The sequence below is a fragment of the Oncorhynchus kisutch genome, linkage group LG6 (genome assembly GCF_002021735.2).
Source record: "Oncorhynchus kisutch isolate 150728-3 linkage group LG6, Okis_V2, whole genome shotgun sequence".
Classification (NCBI taxonomy): domain Eukaryota; kingdom Metazoa; phylum Chordata; class Actinopteri; order Salmoniformes; family Salmonidae; genus Oncorhynchus; species Oncorhynchus kisutch.
The window spans coordinates 22,039,756-22,058,680 of NC_034179.2; the positions used below are offsets into that span (position 1 = coordinate 22,039,756).

Genomic DNA, 18,925 nt, shown 5'->3' on the forward strand with positions numbered 1-18,925 from the left:
CTTGAACTCTGTGAAGCATTTATTTGGGCTGCAATCTGAGGTGCAGTTAACTCTAATTAACTTGTCTTCTATCCTCTTCCTTTCCTGTGGCGGTCCTCATGAGATCCACTTTCATTATAGCGTTTGATAGTTTTTGCTTGAAATTTTCCGCATTGACTGACCTTCATGTCTTAAAGTAATGATGGCTTGTGCTTTCTCTTTGCTTACTTGAGCTGTTCTTGCCATAATATGGACTTGGTCTTTTACCAAATAGGGCTCTCTTCTGTATACCACCCCTACCTTGTCACAACACAATTGATTGGCTCAAACACATTAAGAAGGAAAGAAATTTTACAAATGAACTTTTAACAAGGCACACCTGTAAATTGAAACTGTTAATTGAAACTACCTCATCAAGCTGGTTGAGAGAATGCCAAGAGTGTGCAATGCTGTCATCAAGGCAAAGGGTGGCTACTTTTTTTTGCAGAATCTCAAATATAAAATACATTTTGATTTGTTTAACACTTTTTTGGGTTACTACATAATTCCATTTGTGTTGTTTCATTGTTTTGATGTCTACACTATTATTCTACAATGTAGAAAATAGTAAAAATAAAGAAAAACCATTGAATGAGTAGGTGTGTCCAAACTTTTGACTGGTACTGTATGATAAACATTGATTCTTAAAAAGAAACATGACAAAAGAGTAATAGGTAAAAATGAAGTAAATGGCCATTAACACATTCATTGTGTTAGAATGGTATTCCAGTTTCAGTAAACCTGAAAATCATACATTAGAACCCTGGTTTAAAAAAATATTGTATGTTTACATTCTTGATATCATCATCTTTGATATATCGTGTCTCTTCTTCCATTAAGAAAATATAACCAAGTCAAAATCTAAACAATAGCTGAATGTTGTTTTGGTGGACCATGTCAACAGCCAAACAAAACAACATTGATATCCATGATATGTTTCAATATCCTTCACAGCATACCGTAAAACCTGTTACTCACAGAACAGAGATATTTACAGAAAACTGTCATGTACCTTTTTGCAAGAACTATAATTTGCATAATAACTGTAATAAACACATCTGACTTTGAAGTACAACCACCACAGAGGAAGTAAACAAATGGTATTACTTGGTATTATTTACATGTAATTTACACGTGCTGTGTGTTTAGAAGGAGAACTGGGGTGAGCCAGCAGTTGGAACAGTGGTTCAATAGCTTCGGATTGGCAGATCCCATCTTAGGTTTGATAATGATAATTCATATTTTATGTGTTTAAGAAGTTCACCAAAATCATATTTCCGCATTTCCAATCTCATTCGCTTCTTATCCCATTTTCTTTAGCGACTGCCATTGGCTACATGCTATGCAATGGCAGAATGTAAAAATGTAAATAGTAAAGTAAACTACAGACACCCCCCAAAAATACTTAAGTAGTACTTCAAATTATTTGTACTTATACTGAACAAAAATGTAAACGCAACATTTAAATTGTTGGTCAATCAACTTTTGTGTACACATTTGTTAATATCCCAGTTAGTGAGCATTTCTCATTTGCCAAGATAATCCATCCACCTGACCGGTGTGGCATATCAAGAAGTTGATTAAACAATATGAACATTACACAGGTGCACCTTGTGCTGGGGACAATACAAGGCCACTCTAAAATGTGCAGTTTTGTCACACAATACCATAGATGTCTCATGTTTTGAGGGAGCTTGCAATTGGCATGTTGATTGCAGGAATCTCTACCATAAGCTGCCTCCAACATCATTTTAGAGAGCATGGCAGTACGTCCAACCGACCTCACAACCGCAGACCACATGTAACCACGCCAGCCTAGGACCTCCACATCTGGCTTCTGCAGGATCGTCGGCGACCAGCTGCCCGGACAGCCAATGAAACTGAAGAGTATTTCTGTCTGTAATAAAGCATTTTTGTGAGGAAAAACTCATTCTGATTGGCTGGGCCTAGCTCCCCAGTGGGTGGGGAGCTCCCTATGCCCTCCCAGGCCCACCCATGGCTACACCTCTTGCCCAGTCAGGTGAAATCCATATATTAGGGCCTAATGAGTTTATTTCAATTCACTGATTTCTTTATATGAACTGTAACTAGGTAAAATCATTAAAATTGTTGCATGTTGCTTTTATATTTTTGTTCAGTATAGTTCCACATCATCCAGCGGGACTGCAATAGAGAGAGTCAGCAGTTTAAGTTCCTCGGCATCCACATCATCGAGGACTTGACATGGACCGCTACACCACCACAACATCGCCTCTACTTCCTAAGGGGGCTGAAGAAATTTGGCATGCCACCCCGGGTCCTCTCCAAATACTTCTGCTGCACCATTGAGAGTGCCCTGACTGGTTGCATCACGGCCTGGTACGGCAATTGCTCCATCCACGACCACAAGTCCCGTGGTGAAGACGGCCCAGTACATCACTGGGACCGTGTTCCCACCCATCCAGGACATCTACTTGAAACGGTGCCTGTATTCTTATCTTTTATTATTTCTTATTGTTGTTTTATTGTCGAGAAGGAACTTGCAAGTTAGCATTTGGTTGGACGGTGTATAGCATGTGTATCCTGTACATACGACCAATACATTTTGAAACTTAAAACTAGTTACTTTACATCACTGAATGCCCATTCCTCAAGTTGACGGTTTTAGTAACAGGGTTCGGTCTATGCTCTGGCTCTAAATGGATCTCAGGACAGAATGGTAATTGAATGTACAAAACATTAAGGACACCTGCTCTTTCCATGACTTTCTGACCAGATGAATCCCAGGTGAAAACTATAATCCCTTATTGATGTCACTTCAATCAGTGTAGATGAAGTGGGGGAGATAGGTTAAAGAAGGATCTTTTAGCCTTGAGACAATTGAGACAAGGATTGTGTGTGTGCCATTCAGAGGGTGAATGGGAAAGACAAAATGTTGAAGTGCCTTTGAACTGGGTATGGTAGTTGGGGTCAGGTGCACCGGTTTGTGTCAAGAACTGCAACGCTACTGGGTTTTTCACAATCAACAGTTTCCAGTGTGTATCAAGAATGGTCCACCACCCAAAGGACATCCACCCAACTTGACACAACTGTGAGAAGCATTGGAGTCCACATAGGCCAGCATCCCTGTGGAACGCTTTTGACACCTTGTAGAGTCCATGCCCCAATGAATTGAGGCTGTTCTGGGGGTGCAACTTAATATATTGAAGGTGTTCTTAATGTTTTGTACACTCAGTGTATGTCTCTAAATCAAAGAAAATCCATGTCATTTTGGTTCTTTTTTTCCAGTTTAATTTGTCTCTGCTTAGTCACTGGATTGAGTGTGAAAGGACAATGAAGAAAACTATTTTCCCCTCTGGTAGTGAAGGACTTTCTACTTCATACCTCTACGGAGCATCTGGTTAGCTGCAATAAGCATTACACTGATGATAAATGCAAAGGCAAAAGCACAAATCAGACTCTTCCGCACACAAGTGTGCTTCACCTGTTGTGTCGGGCTCGCTGTGAAGAGAGAGAGAAAAATAGAGAGACAATGACAGAGAGAGAAATCTATCAGGAAAACAGTTCACAATACATTGTACTTCATCGATTACAAGCCTTCTTAAGACGGTAGCATGAATTTTGCTCATCAGAAATATTGCATAGCTGTATTTATCAGCAATGTGTTAAACATGATTGTGCTGGCTGAAGCTCTTACTGTCAATGTCCACTTGGCACACTTGGTTGTCCAGGTGGCTCTCTTCGGTCATGATGATGTTCTCGATGTCTTTCATGGTGAGATGGTCACAGAACGTGTCATACAGGAGCCTCTTCAGTTCATCTACCGTTAGCTTCGACATGTCACACTGGGGGATAGTACCAGACACAAACACCTTCTAGGTTTCCATCCAACAGGCGACAGATTTTCATGCGAATTTCCAAAAATACACATAAAAAATATGCAAATGTTCCACCAGTGGTGTGTTTCCACCAAAGGAACTTGTTGCAGATAACAATCAGTGTGTGACGAGGTAATGCACACCAAAAAAGTCACGTTTTCATGTACCGAATAAAAACGTTGATATATCGTGTCAAATTTTTCCACACCACCAATAGTTTTATCACAAAAACTGTTGTGTTAAATAGCACATGCCTACTCTGGTCTTGGTACATGTGCTCTATCTATCAACAGATACAGTGTGGGTAGGCTAGTCTACATGATGAGATTATTATGGATAAGAGCGACAATATTTTTTATTTGTCAAACAGCAGTAAAGCAACGATCATCATGTCACCAGAATAAGACCCTCAATATTTATTGGAAAGGAGCATTAAGCTTATCCACTTACACTTTCACCACCCTGTGAAGTTCATCTGTAGCCTAATAAACTGCATGCTCCCCGACGAGTCATACTGGGAGGACCACACAACATTTCATCATGTGACTCCAAATTTACCTCGATATGATGGTATCAATATTTGTGCATATAAGCGTTTCCACCGACATTTCTCGCATAATCAACTTTACAGACACAAATTGTATTTGTAAATATTTGTAAATAAATTGTATTGTCTATTGTATTTTTTTTGACAACATTTGAACATTTCCTGACAAATGTTCTGTTTCCATTAGGCCTGTCGTGACATTTTTTCCGACATGTACTTTACTCGCATAAAAAGGTTAGATGGAAACTTGGTGACTGACCACAACTACAGGTGTCTGTCTGCATATGAATGTTTGAGCAAGGTTACACAGGGGAGCATTTCTATGTTAGACAATTATAAGAGGTGCAAGGGTTTGTATCTCTACACAGACACATGGATGTAAATCAGAGGAGGCTGGTGGGATGAGCTATAGGAGGACAGGCTCATTGTAATGTCTGGAATGGAATTAATGGATCTGTATCAAATACATCAAACACATGGAAACCACATGTTTGATTCTGTTCCTTTTTATTCCATTCCAGCCATTACAATGAGCCTATCTTCCTGTAGCTCATCCTACCAGCCTCTTCTGATGGGAATTACTGTTATGAAGTTTAAAATCATGAACAGCCCCCTGACTATTATGACATCCAATGTCATGATCCAGTCATCCCGGAGTGATGAAGAATTTAAACAATAAAGCAACTAAGGAAGTGTTTGTATTAATTGTCTGAACATTGCTCTGGACTACTCTCTCTCTCATGGAAAAATTGAATAGAAATTTGAATCTCAGGGGAACGATTGCAATGGCAATTAGGAATAAAATACGTGATTTCATAACCACAGTGGAATTGGCCTCTCTTTAATGACTCATTTAGCTCCTATCATGTTTTTATGGTAATTCTAATTAGACTGACTGTGGTTTATAATCACAAAAGCTTTAAAAGCCCTCAGGAAAATCATCTCACTCTGATGAGGAAATATTAAGCCATAATTAACTCTGAAAGAGAAAGAAGAGAATGAGACTGCACAGATGAGGCTTTTGATAGTGATACTAGTGATACTTTACCTTCCAAAATACAGAGTCAAAGTTTGCCCCATGGAACTTATCAGGCATCCCAGCAGCAATAAGTTTTGGTCCAAGCAGTGCAACAAATTCGTCAAAGTCAACCTGGCCATCACCTGCAGGGACAGGAGAGGGGATATTTAGTAAATAGTTTAGTCAGCCAGACACTTTTACACATGTAATGGGGCCAATGGTTTATCTTGAATTATTATTACCTCATTTAAAATTGCGTATGTTTGTAACTCACCATCAATGTCCAGCCTTTGGATAATAATCTCCAGCTCCACCTCATTAGGCATGTATCCCAGCGACCGCATGGCCACCCCCAACTCCTGCTTTGAGATGTAGCCGTTTCCATCTCTGTCAAACACCTTGAAGGCCTCGCGGATCTCTGTGGGGAAATGGAGGGTAGAAGGGTTGAGGCTAGTCTGATATTCTATTTCTAATGCACTGATCATTTGTAGTTCACATTTCCCCGCCACACAACAGAGCTGTCCTGACCTCTCAAACCACTCATAGAGAACTGCATAGTCACTTCACCCCTACCTACAAGTACAAATGACCTCTACCTATACCCCCCATAGCCTCGTTATTGTTATTATATTGTGTTATTTTTTACTTTAGTTTATTTGGTAAATATTTACTTAACTCTTCTTGAACTGCACTGTTGGTTAAGGGCTTGAAAGTAAGCATTTCACGGTCTACACTTGTTGTATTCGGCACATGTGACAAATACAGTTTGATTTGATGTGTTAATAATGCTCAGACTCAGAGTTATGTGGCGTTATGTTCACGTAAATAATGCTGAATGAGAAATATGTGGTATTATGTTCATATCTTATTACGGCTAGTTGGCTGAGTGTTTGTTTGCATCAAACAGCAGAGGGACTGACATTTTACATCTGTGATGCCAACTGTATCTCATTCACTTCAAACAGAATACTGTAGCACAAGAGGAGCGGCTACAAGCCTAATAGCAGTAGCTAGGGGTTAAGGAATAGTTTCCATACCAGATCTGGAGGGTTGCAAATAAACAAAATGCTCATCAATATGGTAAGGGGCTTTATATGTTTGTTTGGATAAGGCTTGTAATATCCTTGACCTGGAGTTTACTTAGATACAGTATATCACCACTGAGGTTTTGAGCCATCTTTCCAGGCTGGGTAAAAGAACAGATCAGAATCAGCTAGTACAAACTGAGCATATTGTGCATACAGTCAGTCATAAGATTCCAGCACGTCAAACTTCAACAATACTGTGCTCAGATGAGGTATACCGCTTTCCTTTCACCTTAAATTAATTTCAAACGCTAAACTCAACCTGCGCATAATCCATGCAAATGCCACTTTAAATCCACATTTGGTGGTGAATAGTCCTTCCAGTGACAAATAGGCTTTAAATATTGCACTTACCCAATTGTAACAAGACTCAAGGGGTTTGAAAATGACAAATGAAGTGGATAATGTGTTTCGAGGAACTGGTTTTTATATTCCCCTGCTGAATGTATAATCCAAGGAGGCTGTTACTTAAACAGTATAACAATTGAACGGCTATTTATATTTAGTGAGTTGAGGCAAAGTCCAAAGGATTTGCAGATTTCACTATGGCTTGTTTGTACTCACATCACATACAAAGTATCCAATACATATTGTATTGTTATATGTATGGGATCTGAATTACAATATGCTAGTGAAGTAATTATCTGTAAAAAAAAACACAACTTCATTTTTTGACAGGAGAATTGCAATAGAAATAGCATGCAAACCAATTAGCCTACACTCAAATGACTTTTTTGTGATGAATAATTTGAGCACTTGTGTGCATGTGTTAACCTTCTGTTAAATGCAATTGATAAAAGGCATATCGGAACATCTTTGGTGTACTGAATGCTGAAATAGATGTGTCCCTGTGTCTAATCTGTGGCCAGGGTAAGACTGACCCTGCTGCTCTGGGACACAACAGCAGGATCAAGACAAATCACACAATACAATTACAGTGAGTGCTGTTATAACTGCTATGTTTCCCAGAAAGCACATCAAAGGAAATCGTGATTAATGATTGAATGAATGAGAAAGTTGTTCAGCCTTCACATCCTGTGTATAATGGAGATTAATAAGGTTATCTCTTTCCGTACCAAGTAGTTTCACGGATGTCTCTAATCTTGGCAGTATTAGAAAGGTTGATACAAATACCAGGGCCTCAATGTAATAAACTGTTTCTGATAATAATTAGATTTTCACCACATCCAATGATATTTCTAAAACTAAAAGCATTATATTTGGAACAAAACACCCACTAAACCATAAACATCAACTAAACCTTGAAATAAATAATGTGGAAATTGAGCAAATTGAGATTACTAAACTGCTTGGAGTAACTCTAGATTGTAAACTGTCATGGTCAAAACATATTGATGCAGTAGTAGCTTAGACGGGGAGAAGTCTGTCTATAATAAAGTGATGCTCTGCCTTCTTAACAACATTATCAACAAGGCAGGTCCTACAGGCCCTAGTTTTGTCGCACCTGGACTACTGTTCAGTCATGTGGTCAGGTGCCACAAAAAAGGACTAAGGAAAATTGCAATTGGCTCAGAACAGGGCAGCATGGCTGGTCCTTGGATGTACACAGAGAGCTAACATTAATAATATGCATGTCAATCTCTCCTGGCTGAAAGTGGAGGAGAGATTGACTTCATCACTACTTGTATTTATGAGAGGTATTGACTGTTGAATGCACCGAGCTGTCTGTCTAAACTACTGGCACACAGCTCAGACACCCATGCATAGCCTACAAGACATGTCACAAGAGGTCTCTTCACAGTCCCCAAGTCCAGAACAGACTATGGAAGGCATAGAGCCATGACTACATGGAACTCTATTCCACATCAAGTAACTGACGCAAGCAGTAAAATTTGATTTAAAAAAAAAACACCTTATGGAACAGCGGGGACTGTAAACACACACACACACGCACGCACACACACACATAGACACAATAACATACGCACTATACATACACAGGGATTTAGTACTGTAGATATGTGGTAGTGGTGGAGTAGGGGCCTGAGGGCACAAAGTGTGAAATCTGTGGATGTATTGTAATTGAAAAAAAAATGTATTTACTGCCTTAACTTTGCTGGACCACAGGAAGAGTAGCTGCTGCTTTGGCAGGAATGAATGGGGATCCATAATATATACACATAGAGATACTCAGTTCTAACAATATGATGTGTGGATCAATAACTCTTACATCTTCTTCAGCTGTCTTGACAGTCCTCTGACAGTCCTTCGGCCATTGTTAAGTGTGTTCTCTGGGAAGGGGACAGCTAGGCTGATGTTTGTTACTTTATACTTCATCTCCCTCCAGCGTGGCTCTGGTTGTTTGATCTGCTGTCAGGGCATCGCCTTTTTATTTTATTGTTTCGGTGAAAGAGAGATCCTCCTCCTCCTCCCTCTCCCTTCCGATTTCAATTCTCAGCTGTGTCAGATTGACATCCCATCAGCTCTGACAGAGAGATGAGGTCACATTGACCTGGCCATCAGACATCTTTCTGCCCCTCTCAATGCCTCACAATTGTCACGTTCTGACCTTTATTTCCTGTGTTTTGTATTTAGTTAGTATGGTCAGGGCGTGAGTTGGGTGGGCAGTCTATGTTTGATTTTCTATGATTTGGGGTTTTCTATGTTTCGGCCTAGTATGGTTCTCAATCAGAGGCAGGTGTCATTAGTTGTCTCTGATTGAGAATCATACTTAGGTAGCCTGGGTTGCACTGTTTGTTTGTGGGTGATTTTCTATGTTGTAGCTTCACGGTCGTCATTTGTTTATTGTTTTGTATACAGTGTCAGTACTTTCGGTATTAAAGATTTACCATGGACACTTACGACGCCGCATTTTGGTCTGATCCTTCTCGCCTCTCCTCTTCAGATGAAGAGGAGGACGGCCGTGACAACAATGGTCCTCTGTAGCTCAGTAGGTAGAGCATGGTGCTTGCAATGCCGGGGTTGTGGGTTTTATTCCTGGTATCACCCATGTAAAATGTATCACTGTAAGTTACTTTAGAGAAAACAGTCTACTTGACGGCTTATGATATTATTATAATAGTAACACGTCTTACTTCCACCTGATCAATGGGTGTGATTGAACAATTGTCTTTCAGCTCATACACTGCCAACTTTTACTGTTGATATACACTCATTGGCCAGTTTATTATGTACACACGTCTAGTACACCCCTCCACTTGGGGCTCATGAGTGGCACAGCAGTCTAATGCACTGCATCTCAGTGCTAGAGGTGTCACTACGGACCCTGGTTCAATTCCAGACAGTATCACAACCTGGAACTAGATTGGGAGTCCCATAGGGCAGCGTACAATTGGCCCAGTGTTGTCCGGGTTAGGGTTTGGCCAGGGTAGGCTGTAATTGTAAATAAGATTTTGTTCTTAACTGATTTGCTTAGTTAAATAAAGGTCAGACCCCTCTTTGCCTCCAGAACAGCTACAGATACGCAGTGGTGTTCAAACGTTGCTCAGTTGGTATCAGCCTGTACACCAGCCAGGAAGGGGACATAGGCTTATGCCAAATCCTGACTCTGCCATCAGCATGACACAACAGGAACTGAGATTCGTTGGACCAGGCAATGTTTTCCACTCCTCAATTGTCCAGTGTTGGGGATCGCGTGCCCACTGGTGCCGCTTCTTCTTGTCTTTAGCTGATAGGAGTGGAACCCTGTGTGGTCTTCTGCTGTAATAGCCAATCCGTGACTAAGACCAACGAGTTATGCGTTCCAAGATGCTGTTCTGTACACCACTGTTGAACCTCGCCCATTACTTGCCTGTTTGTGGCATACCTGTTAGCTTGCACGAATCTTGCCATTCTCCATTGAAGTCTCTCATCAATGAGCTGTTTTTACCCACAGGACTGCTGCTGACTTGATGTTATTTGTTTGTTATTCTCAGTAAACCCTAGACACTGACATGCGTGAAAAGCCCAGGAGGCCGGCCGTTTCTGTGATACTGGAACCAGCTTGCCTGTTACCAACGATCATACCACACTCAAAGTCACTTAGGCCCCTTGTTTTGCACATTCTAACGTTCAATCGAACAGTAACTGAATGCTTCCATGCCTGTCTGCCTGATTTATATAGCAAGCCAAGGCCACGTGACTCACTGTCTGTGGGAGCGAACCATTTTTGTGAACGAGGTGGTGTACCTAATAAACTATAAATGCAATGCCCCTTGGAGTGTTGTGGCTGTAGATACAGCCACCAGTGACTGAGTGTTATTGGGGCAGCGATTATTCACTTCATCTATTTGTTTTCTCTTTCAACACAGCCATATTTTATATAGATGTTATGATATGTTAATTGTCAATGCTGAATATTACGATTCAGCTCCAAGTATATCTTGGCTCTCTAACAGATATCCTTAATATGAGTGAGAGAGTTTGAAGGTCATAGATTCTTGAAGGTCGTAGTTTTAAGTCTTAGTCCTTCATTTAATGTCAACGTTATGGCCACCAAATTGCTCCTATTCGAAGAAGAGGTATACTTTAAAACCGTAGCTCCCTTGGCATATCATTTATTTTACATGTTCAGAACTTCTTCAAAGTCAGTCAAAACCTTAGTTTCCCACAGTTAGTAAAAATCCAGTTAGTTAACAAATGAGTTAAATTCATGATCTGTTTCTTTGAGAATGGAATACTACAAAGCCTAGCTCGTCGCCTGCGTGCGCATGTCCATTTTCTTCAAAGTAATTGCTAAACTGTAGATATTTGACTGGAGTTGAATTCTCACGTCGACTACCATTATTTATGCTCACAATACACATCTGAATTGCTGACATTCCTGAGCAGCGGCAGGACTCTGAACACACACTGAACAACGTTCCATTATTGAAGATATAAGTAAATTCCTTCATTTCCACCTGGTAGTCACTTTAAAAGATTCCAATCTAGAGGTGTATTAAAATCTCCTCAGTCAATCTGCTCTGTAGAGCAGAAAGAAACCATCTCTGGTGTAGTGATCCCAGCCCTGAAAGGGGACCTCTACAGGGGTCTGTCTGCTCCGTTCCCCCTGAACAAAAGGTCACCTATGAGCCTGAGCCCTATTCCTCCCCAGTGCCTCAGGACCATAGTTTCCCTCTCTGAGGAGGACAGTTTTTTCTGCTTGTCTGTCTCACTCTGCAGGTAGGTCTTGTATGGGTGATATAGCTCTATTCTGCATTGTCCCAATGTTTTCCCAACAAATGACTGACAACAATCAAACAAAAATGAAAAATCACAAGACTGTGTGGTTCCAACTGACTGACAATTGTATTTGCTGAAGCTGGTGTCAGATATTCAATTTTAAGCGACATGCTCATCCATTTCATGAGAATTCTCTCTCTTTCAAAAGGCTTAATATATAGTTGAATTGGCACTGTGACATTGGTTCTGCATTCAGTGAGACTGCGGCTGAGAGAGAGAGAGAGAGAGAGAGGGTTTCCAGAGATCCCTCGTCTTCAGATAGCTTACTGTGAGCCTGGAGCTCTCCAAGAAATTATCACAATCTCCAGTCATGACTTGATCTTTGTTATGACATTTTCAATAATTCAGCTTGAACAAATAACTAATCCCGGGTTATCTATTCAGCTTTACAGACTCAACAGGAAACTCTGATTCTTCTGATGTGCCAAGGCAATTGCAGTACAAGCTGTCTGCTACAGATTTAGGAACTTAATTTGACCTATATTGTCACAGCAAAATAGTCGTGCAGCAACAGGATTTGAATGTTTAGTCCATAATGTTGCTTGATGGGTGGTTAGGCTATCAGCAGGTCAAAAGTAGGCTAAATGAAAAGTGTAATACTGTTAATATAACCGTGCTTTAGAGTGGGTTTTCAGTGAATCTATGTAAATCACAAAGCCCATCTGCATTTCCTGCAGTGCAGGAAAATTCTCAGCAACAAAAGACTGATCAAATTAAGATATCGCTATATACCAGAGGTGGACTCTACATAGTAAGAGGTAAGGTGATGGAAACCCTCTTATAGTTCACACTATTCTGGGACCCTGCAGATTCAACGCTGTGGGAAAAGCCTTCCTGGTACTAATTTAAACAGCTGGTCCAGCTGGTCCACGAGGACACCACTGCTTACCATATATCCACATTTGGCATTGGATTCCCCATTCTAGGAATTGACCCACCTACATACAGTAGGGTAACAGTATTTGTTGAGAACAGCACTGTATACTACTGTGTTCTAATTTTTTCAAACAATCTTCAAACAATGCCATGCCACTTTGTTTATAGCAACGCTTTCTCAATGAAATATCATTCTGATGGCAGTCAAGCACCCAGACTAACTGGCTAAAGTTAGCTAGCTTGCTACCTACTTCTAGACATAAAATGAGAGAACACGTCAATGTGCTGCTGGCAACAATTTAACTACACTTTTTTTGCAGATGTTTACTGACACCGGTCATTTTCGATGGATGTTGAGCGTTCCTAAATTCATCAGTTATTCTGAGTTCTGGCACACTCAGAAGAGAGTGCTCTGAAATCGGATTAGATAGCCAGATGGAATTAACGAACACACCCTATATATGAACTCTATTATAGCCCAATTAGAGTCCAGTGTGTGTTCAACTGTGTGTTAGGTATTATGTGTAAATCAGCTGATGGGGAGCATTGCTGCCATACAGAGGGTTATGGGTCTCTGTCAAATGTTAGCATTGTATCAAATGTAATAGCTAATTCATTTTCAGATTTACAGTAGTCAGAGACCTCATCTCTATATGAGGTGCTTATCTTCCCATTTGTAACCATGTATGAAGACAGCTTTGCATACAAAATGGAAAGTGATCTGAGTCATACAACAATGTCTTGTGTCTGGGGATTCTCTGACATTCTGTGATCTATAAAGAACGTTTGTGAGCTCCGTCAGTTGTGAGTTGAGAAACAGGAAGAGAGGTGGAGACTGAGAAATGGGATCTCACTCTAAGGAAATCAGTGCTCTGTGGTCTTATCTTGCTCGGCAGACTTGTTCAAGGGCGAGAACTGGCAGTCCTAAAATGCTTTCCTGACTATGCCATAGCTGTTGAGGTGCACTTGAATGAACTGTTTCAGTCTGATTATTTTGAGGTGTTGACTCTTGTTCGTAGGGAATATTGATTGGGAAGAATAGCAAAAAGTGCCATTCGCTGTAATCCCCTTTAGTTCCCTGATTATGAATATAGTTACACCTCCTGACCACATATTTAAAAAAATATTTTCAATGTATTTTTTTCTGCATTATTCTGGTAATAATTTTTCTGTCATATAGCAACTGTAACAATTTTGGTGAGAAAATGGTACATGATACAGTTATTATTATAGCACTTTGCAGTATCATCAAGGAGCACAAAGGTTTTTAATATTGAAACTTGGACAGTGCAGTATTGTGTGATGTGATCCAAGATGGCGTAGCAGTAAGTCGTCCTGTCGTGTCGTGTCCCTGTATATTTTGTTTATATTTTGTTTATTTTTCGTTTTTTACATATTTTTCGTTTTTTACATAGCTATCCCTTTAAAAACATTTTGCTAAACCTAAGCTTCCAAATACGCTGGATCTTCACAACTAGCTATCTAGCTAAACCGCAACCCCGGATGATTACCCCTGGCTAGCGTCTCCACCCACTTAGCTTGAAGCTAGCCCGGCCTGCGCTACCACCGTAGCATACTCCTGAGCTACAATACCCGGGCCCACGACCGGTCTATCGATGTCACCGCATGAAGAGGAATAAACAGACTCACCCCATCGCGACGTCCCCCAAAGGCTAACTCTCTAGCCCTCGCTATCTCCCTGCTTGCTAATTCGGCCTGCTAACTGCTAGCTTGTCCAGCTCCGGTCCGCTAACTGCTACCTTGTCTAGCCCGGGCCTACAAACTGTTAGCTTGTTAGCACAGGCCTGCTAACCGCCTGAATCGCCGCGTCGCAAACGCCCACCGGACCCATATTTACTTTCTATCTCTTTTGACTTTTAATTTGTTTATACCTTCCGGAAACCTGCCTCACCCAATGTGATACGGAATCGCTATTATTTTTTATTTATTTTTAGAACACACTCAAGAACCTCCAGAAGCTAACCAGCTAACTAGCTACAAGCTATTTAGTCATTGTTAGTTTTTTTTTTTTTTTTTTACCTGGATAACACTCGCCAGTCCAGCTTCCCTTCCCCATCCACCGCTGCCCCCTGGACACTGATCTCTTGGATACATAGCTGATGCACGCTGGACTGTCCATAAATCACGGTACTCCATTCTGCTTGTTTGTTTTATCTGTTGGCCCCGTTGCCTAGTCTACGCCATTTTACCTGCTGTTGTTGTGCTAGCTGATTAGCTGTTGTCTCACCTACTGTTTTAGCTAGCTTTCCCAATTCAACACCTGTGATTACTGTATGCCTCGCTGTATGTCTCTCTCAAATGTCAATATGCCTTGTATACTGTTGTTCAGGTTAGTTATCATTGTTTTAGTTCACAATGGAGCCCCTAGTTCCACTCTTCATACCCCTGATAACTCCTTTGTCCCACCTCCCACACATGCGGTGACCTCACCCATTACTACCAGCATGTCCAGAGATACAACCTCTCTCATCATCACCCAGTGCCTGGGCTTACCTCCGCTGTACCCGCACCCCACCATACCCCTGTCTGCGCATTATGCCCTGAATATATTCTACCATGCCCAGAAACCTGCTCCTCTTATTCTCTGTCCCCAACGCTCTAGGCGACCAGTTTTGATAGCCTTTAGCCGCACCCTCATACTACTCCTTCTCTGTTCCGCGGGTGATGTGGAGGTAAACCCAGGCCCTGCATGTCCCCAGGCACCCTCATTTGTTGACTTCTGTGTTCGAAAAAGCCTTGGTTTCATGCATGTCAACATCAGAAGCCTCCTCCCTAAGTTTGTCTTACTCACTGCTTTAGCACACTCTGCTAACCCTGATGTCCTTGCTGTGTCTGAATCCTGGCTCAGGAAGGCCACCAAAAATTCAGAGATTTCCATACCCAACTATAACATCTTCCGTCAAGATAGAACTGCCAAAGGGGGAGGAGTTGCAGTTTACTGCAGAGATAGCCTGCAAAGTAATGTCATACTTTCCAGGTCCATACCCAAACAGTTCGAACTACTAATTTTGAAAATTACTCTCTCCAGAAATAAGTCTCTCACGGTTGCCGCCTGCTACCGACCCCCCTCAGCTCCCAGCTGTGCCCTGGACACCATTTGTGAATTGATCGCCCCCCATCTAGCTTCAGAGTTTGTTCTGTTAGGTGACCTAAACTGGGATATGCTTAACACCCCGCCAGTCCTACAATCTAAGCTAGATGCCCTCAATCTCACACAAATCATCAAGGAACCCACCAGGTACAACCCTAACTCTGTAAACAAGGGCACCCTCATAGACGTCATCCTGACCAACTGGCCCTCCAAATACACCTCCGCTGTCTTCAACCAGGATCTCAGCGATCACTGCCTCATTGCCTGTATCCGCTACGGAGCCGCAGTCAAACGACCACCCCTCATCACTGTCAAACGCTCCCTAAAACACTTCTGTGAGAAGGCCTTTCTAATCGACCTGGCCCGGATATCCTGGAAGGACATTGACCTCATCCCGTCAGTTGAGGATGCCTGGTCATTCTTTAAAAGTAACTTCCTCACCATTTTAGATAAGCATGCTCCGTTCAAAAAATGCAGAACTAAGAACAGATACAGCCCTTGGTTCACCCCAGACCTGACTGCCCTCGACCAGCACAAAAACATCCTGTGGCGGACTGCAATAGCATCGAATAGTCCCCGTGATATGCAACTGTTCAGGGAAGTCCGGAACCAATACACGCAGTCAGTCAGGAAAGCTAAGGCCAGCTTCTTCAGGCAGAAGTTTGCATCCTGTAGCTCCAACTCCAAAAAGTTCTGGGACACTGTGAAGTCCATGGAGAACAAGAGCACCTCCTCCCAGCTGCCCACTGCACTGAGGCTAGGTAACACGGTCACCACTGATAAATCCATGATTATCGAAAACTTCAATAAGCATTTCTCAACGGCTGGTCATGCCTTCCGCCTGGCTACTTCAACCTCGGCCAACAGCTCCGCCCCCCCCGCAGCTCCTCGCCCAAGCCTCTCCAGGTTCTCCTTTACCCAAATCCAGATAGCAGATGTTCTGAAAGAGCTGCAAAACCTGGACCCGTACAAATCAGCTGGGCTTGACAATCTGGACCCTCTATTTCTGAAACTATCTGCCACCATTGTCGCAACCCCTATTACCAGCCTGTTCAACCTCTCTTTCATCTCGTCTGAGATCCCCAAGGATTGGAAAGCTGCCGCAGTCATCCCCCTCTTCAAAGGGGGAGACACCCTGGACCCAAACTGTTACAGACCTATATCCATCCTGCCCTGCCTATCTAAGGTCTTCGAAAGCCAAGTCAACAAACGGGTCACTGACCATCTCGAATCCCACCGTACCTTCTCCGCTGTGCAATCTGGTTTCCGAGCCGGTCATGGGTGCACCTCAGCCACACTCAAGGTACTAAACGACATCATAACCGCCATCGATAAAAGACAGTACTGTGCAGCCGTCTTCATCGACCTTGCCAAGGCTTTCGACTCTGTCAATCACCATATTCTTATCGGCAGACTCAGTAGCCTCGGTTTTTCGGATGACTGCCTTGCCTGGTTCACCAATTACTTTGCAGACAGAGTTCAGTGTGTCAAATCGGAGGGCATGCTGTCCGGTCCTCTGGCAGTCTCTATGGGGGTGCCACAGGGTTCAATTCTCGGGCCGACTCTTTTCTCTGTGTATATCAATGATGTTGCTCTTGCTGCGGGCGATTCCCTGATCCACCTCTACGCAGACGACACCATTCTATATACCTTCGGCCCGTCTTTGGACACTGTGCTATCTAACCTCCAAACAAGCTTCAATGCCATACAACACTCCTTCCGTGGCCTCCAACTGCTCTTAAACGCTAGTAAAACCAAATGCATGCTTTTCAACCGGTCGCTGCCTGCACCTGCATGCCCGACTAGCATCACCACCCTGGATGGTTCCGACCTAGAATATGTGGACGTCTATAAGTACCTAGGTGTCTGGCTAGACTGCAAACTCTCCTTCCAGACTCATATCAAACATCTCCAATCGAAAATCAAATCAAGAGTCGGCTTTCTATTCCGCAACAAAGCCTCCTTCACTCAAGCCGCCAAGCTTACCCTAGTAAAACTGACTATCCTACCGATCCTCGACTTCGGCGATGTCATCTACAAAATGGCTTCCAACACTCTACTCAGCAAACTGGATGCAGTCTATCACAGTGCCATCCGTTTTGTCACTAAAGCACCTTATACCACCCACCACTGCGACTTGTATGCTCTAGTCGGCTGGCCCTCGCTACATATTCGTCGCCAGACCCACTGGCTCCAGGTCATCTACAAGTCTATGCTAGGTAAAGCTCCGCCTTATCTCAGCTCACTGGTCACGATGGCAACACCCATCCGTAGCACGCGCTCCAGCAGGTGTATCTCACTGATCATCCCTAAAGCCAACACCTCATTTGGCCGCCTTTCGTTCCAGTACTCTGCTGCCTGTGACTGGAACGAATTGCAAAAATCGCTGAAGTTGGAGACTTTTATCTCCCTCACCAACTTCAAACATCAGCTATCTGAGCAGCTAACCGATCGCTGCAGCTGTACATAGTCTATTGGTAAATAGCCCACCCTTTTCACCTACCTCATCCCCATACTGTTTTTATTTATTTACTTTTCTGCTCTTCTGCACACCAATATCTCTACCTGTACATGACCATCTGATCTTTTATCACTCCAGTGTTAATCTGCAAAATTGTAATTATTTGCCTACCTCCTCATGCCTTTTGCACACATTGTATATAGACCCCCCCTTTGTTTTCTACTGTGTTATTGACTTGTTAATTGTTTACTCCATGTGTAACTCTTTGTTGTATGCTCACACTGCTATGCTTTATCTTGGCCAGGTCGCAGTTGCAAATGAGAACTTGTTCTCAACTAGCCTACCTGGTTAAATAAAGGTGAAATAAAAATTTAAAAAAAGTATTACAGTGTAATCAGTCCCAGAAACCAGTCACCCAGCCAAAAGTCAATTACTTTATAAGGCAAACAATAAAAGAAATTAGAGATTGTCCGGCTATCTATTTGGTTAACTATTTAGCAGATGGCGGACTGAAGATGGAGGTGCAGAATGCCTCATGAGAAATTGCAATATTCATTATCTCTAAAACGGACCAAATAGTAGCACTACACCTGACCACATATTTAAAACTGATCCATTTGCTCGTGGGCAATAACATTCAAACTGGATAATAACCCTAAAAAACTTATAAGGACAGAGAAGTTCATTTATAAATATTACGAACGCAGTGTCACGTCTACTCCCGCTCCAACGCTTAGGCGCTCAACGTCGCCGGTTTACTAACCACC

At 42.2% G+C, this 18,925-nt stretch overlaps 1 protein-coding gene across 1 annotated transcript in view; it reads right to left on the reverse strand.

Moving 5' to 3' along the window:
- Positions 1–3,162: 3,162 nt before the first annotated feature.
- LOC109892074 (calcium-binding protein 7-like) overlaps positions 3,163–18,925 on the reverse strand; it is a 34,413-nt gene continuing 18,650 nt past the window's right edge. Inside the window, exons 2-5 of the mRNA XM_020484494.2 lie at positions 5,715–5,858; positions 5,471–5,583; positions 3,695–3,842; positions 3,163–3,498 (exon numbers count right to left, since the gene is read on the reverse strand). Coding sequence (XP_020340083.1) covers positions 3,371–3,498; positions 3,695–3,842; positions 5,471–5,583; positions 5,715–5,858 — 533 coding nt within the window. The 3' untranslated portion in view covers positions 3,163–3,370. The remainder of the gene's footprint in view (positions 3,499–3,694; positions 3,843–5,470; positions 5,584–5,714; positions 5,859–18,925) is intronic.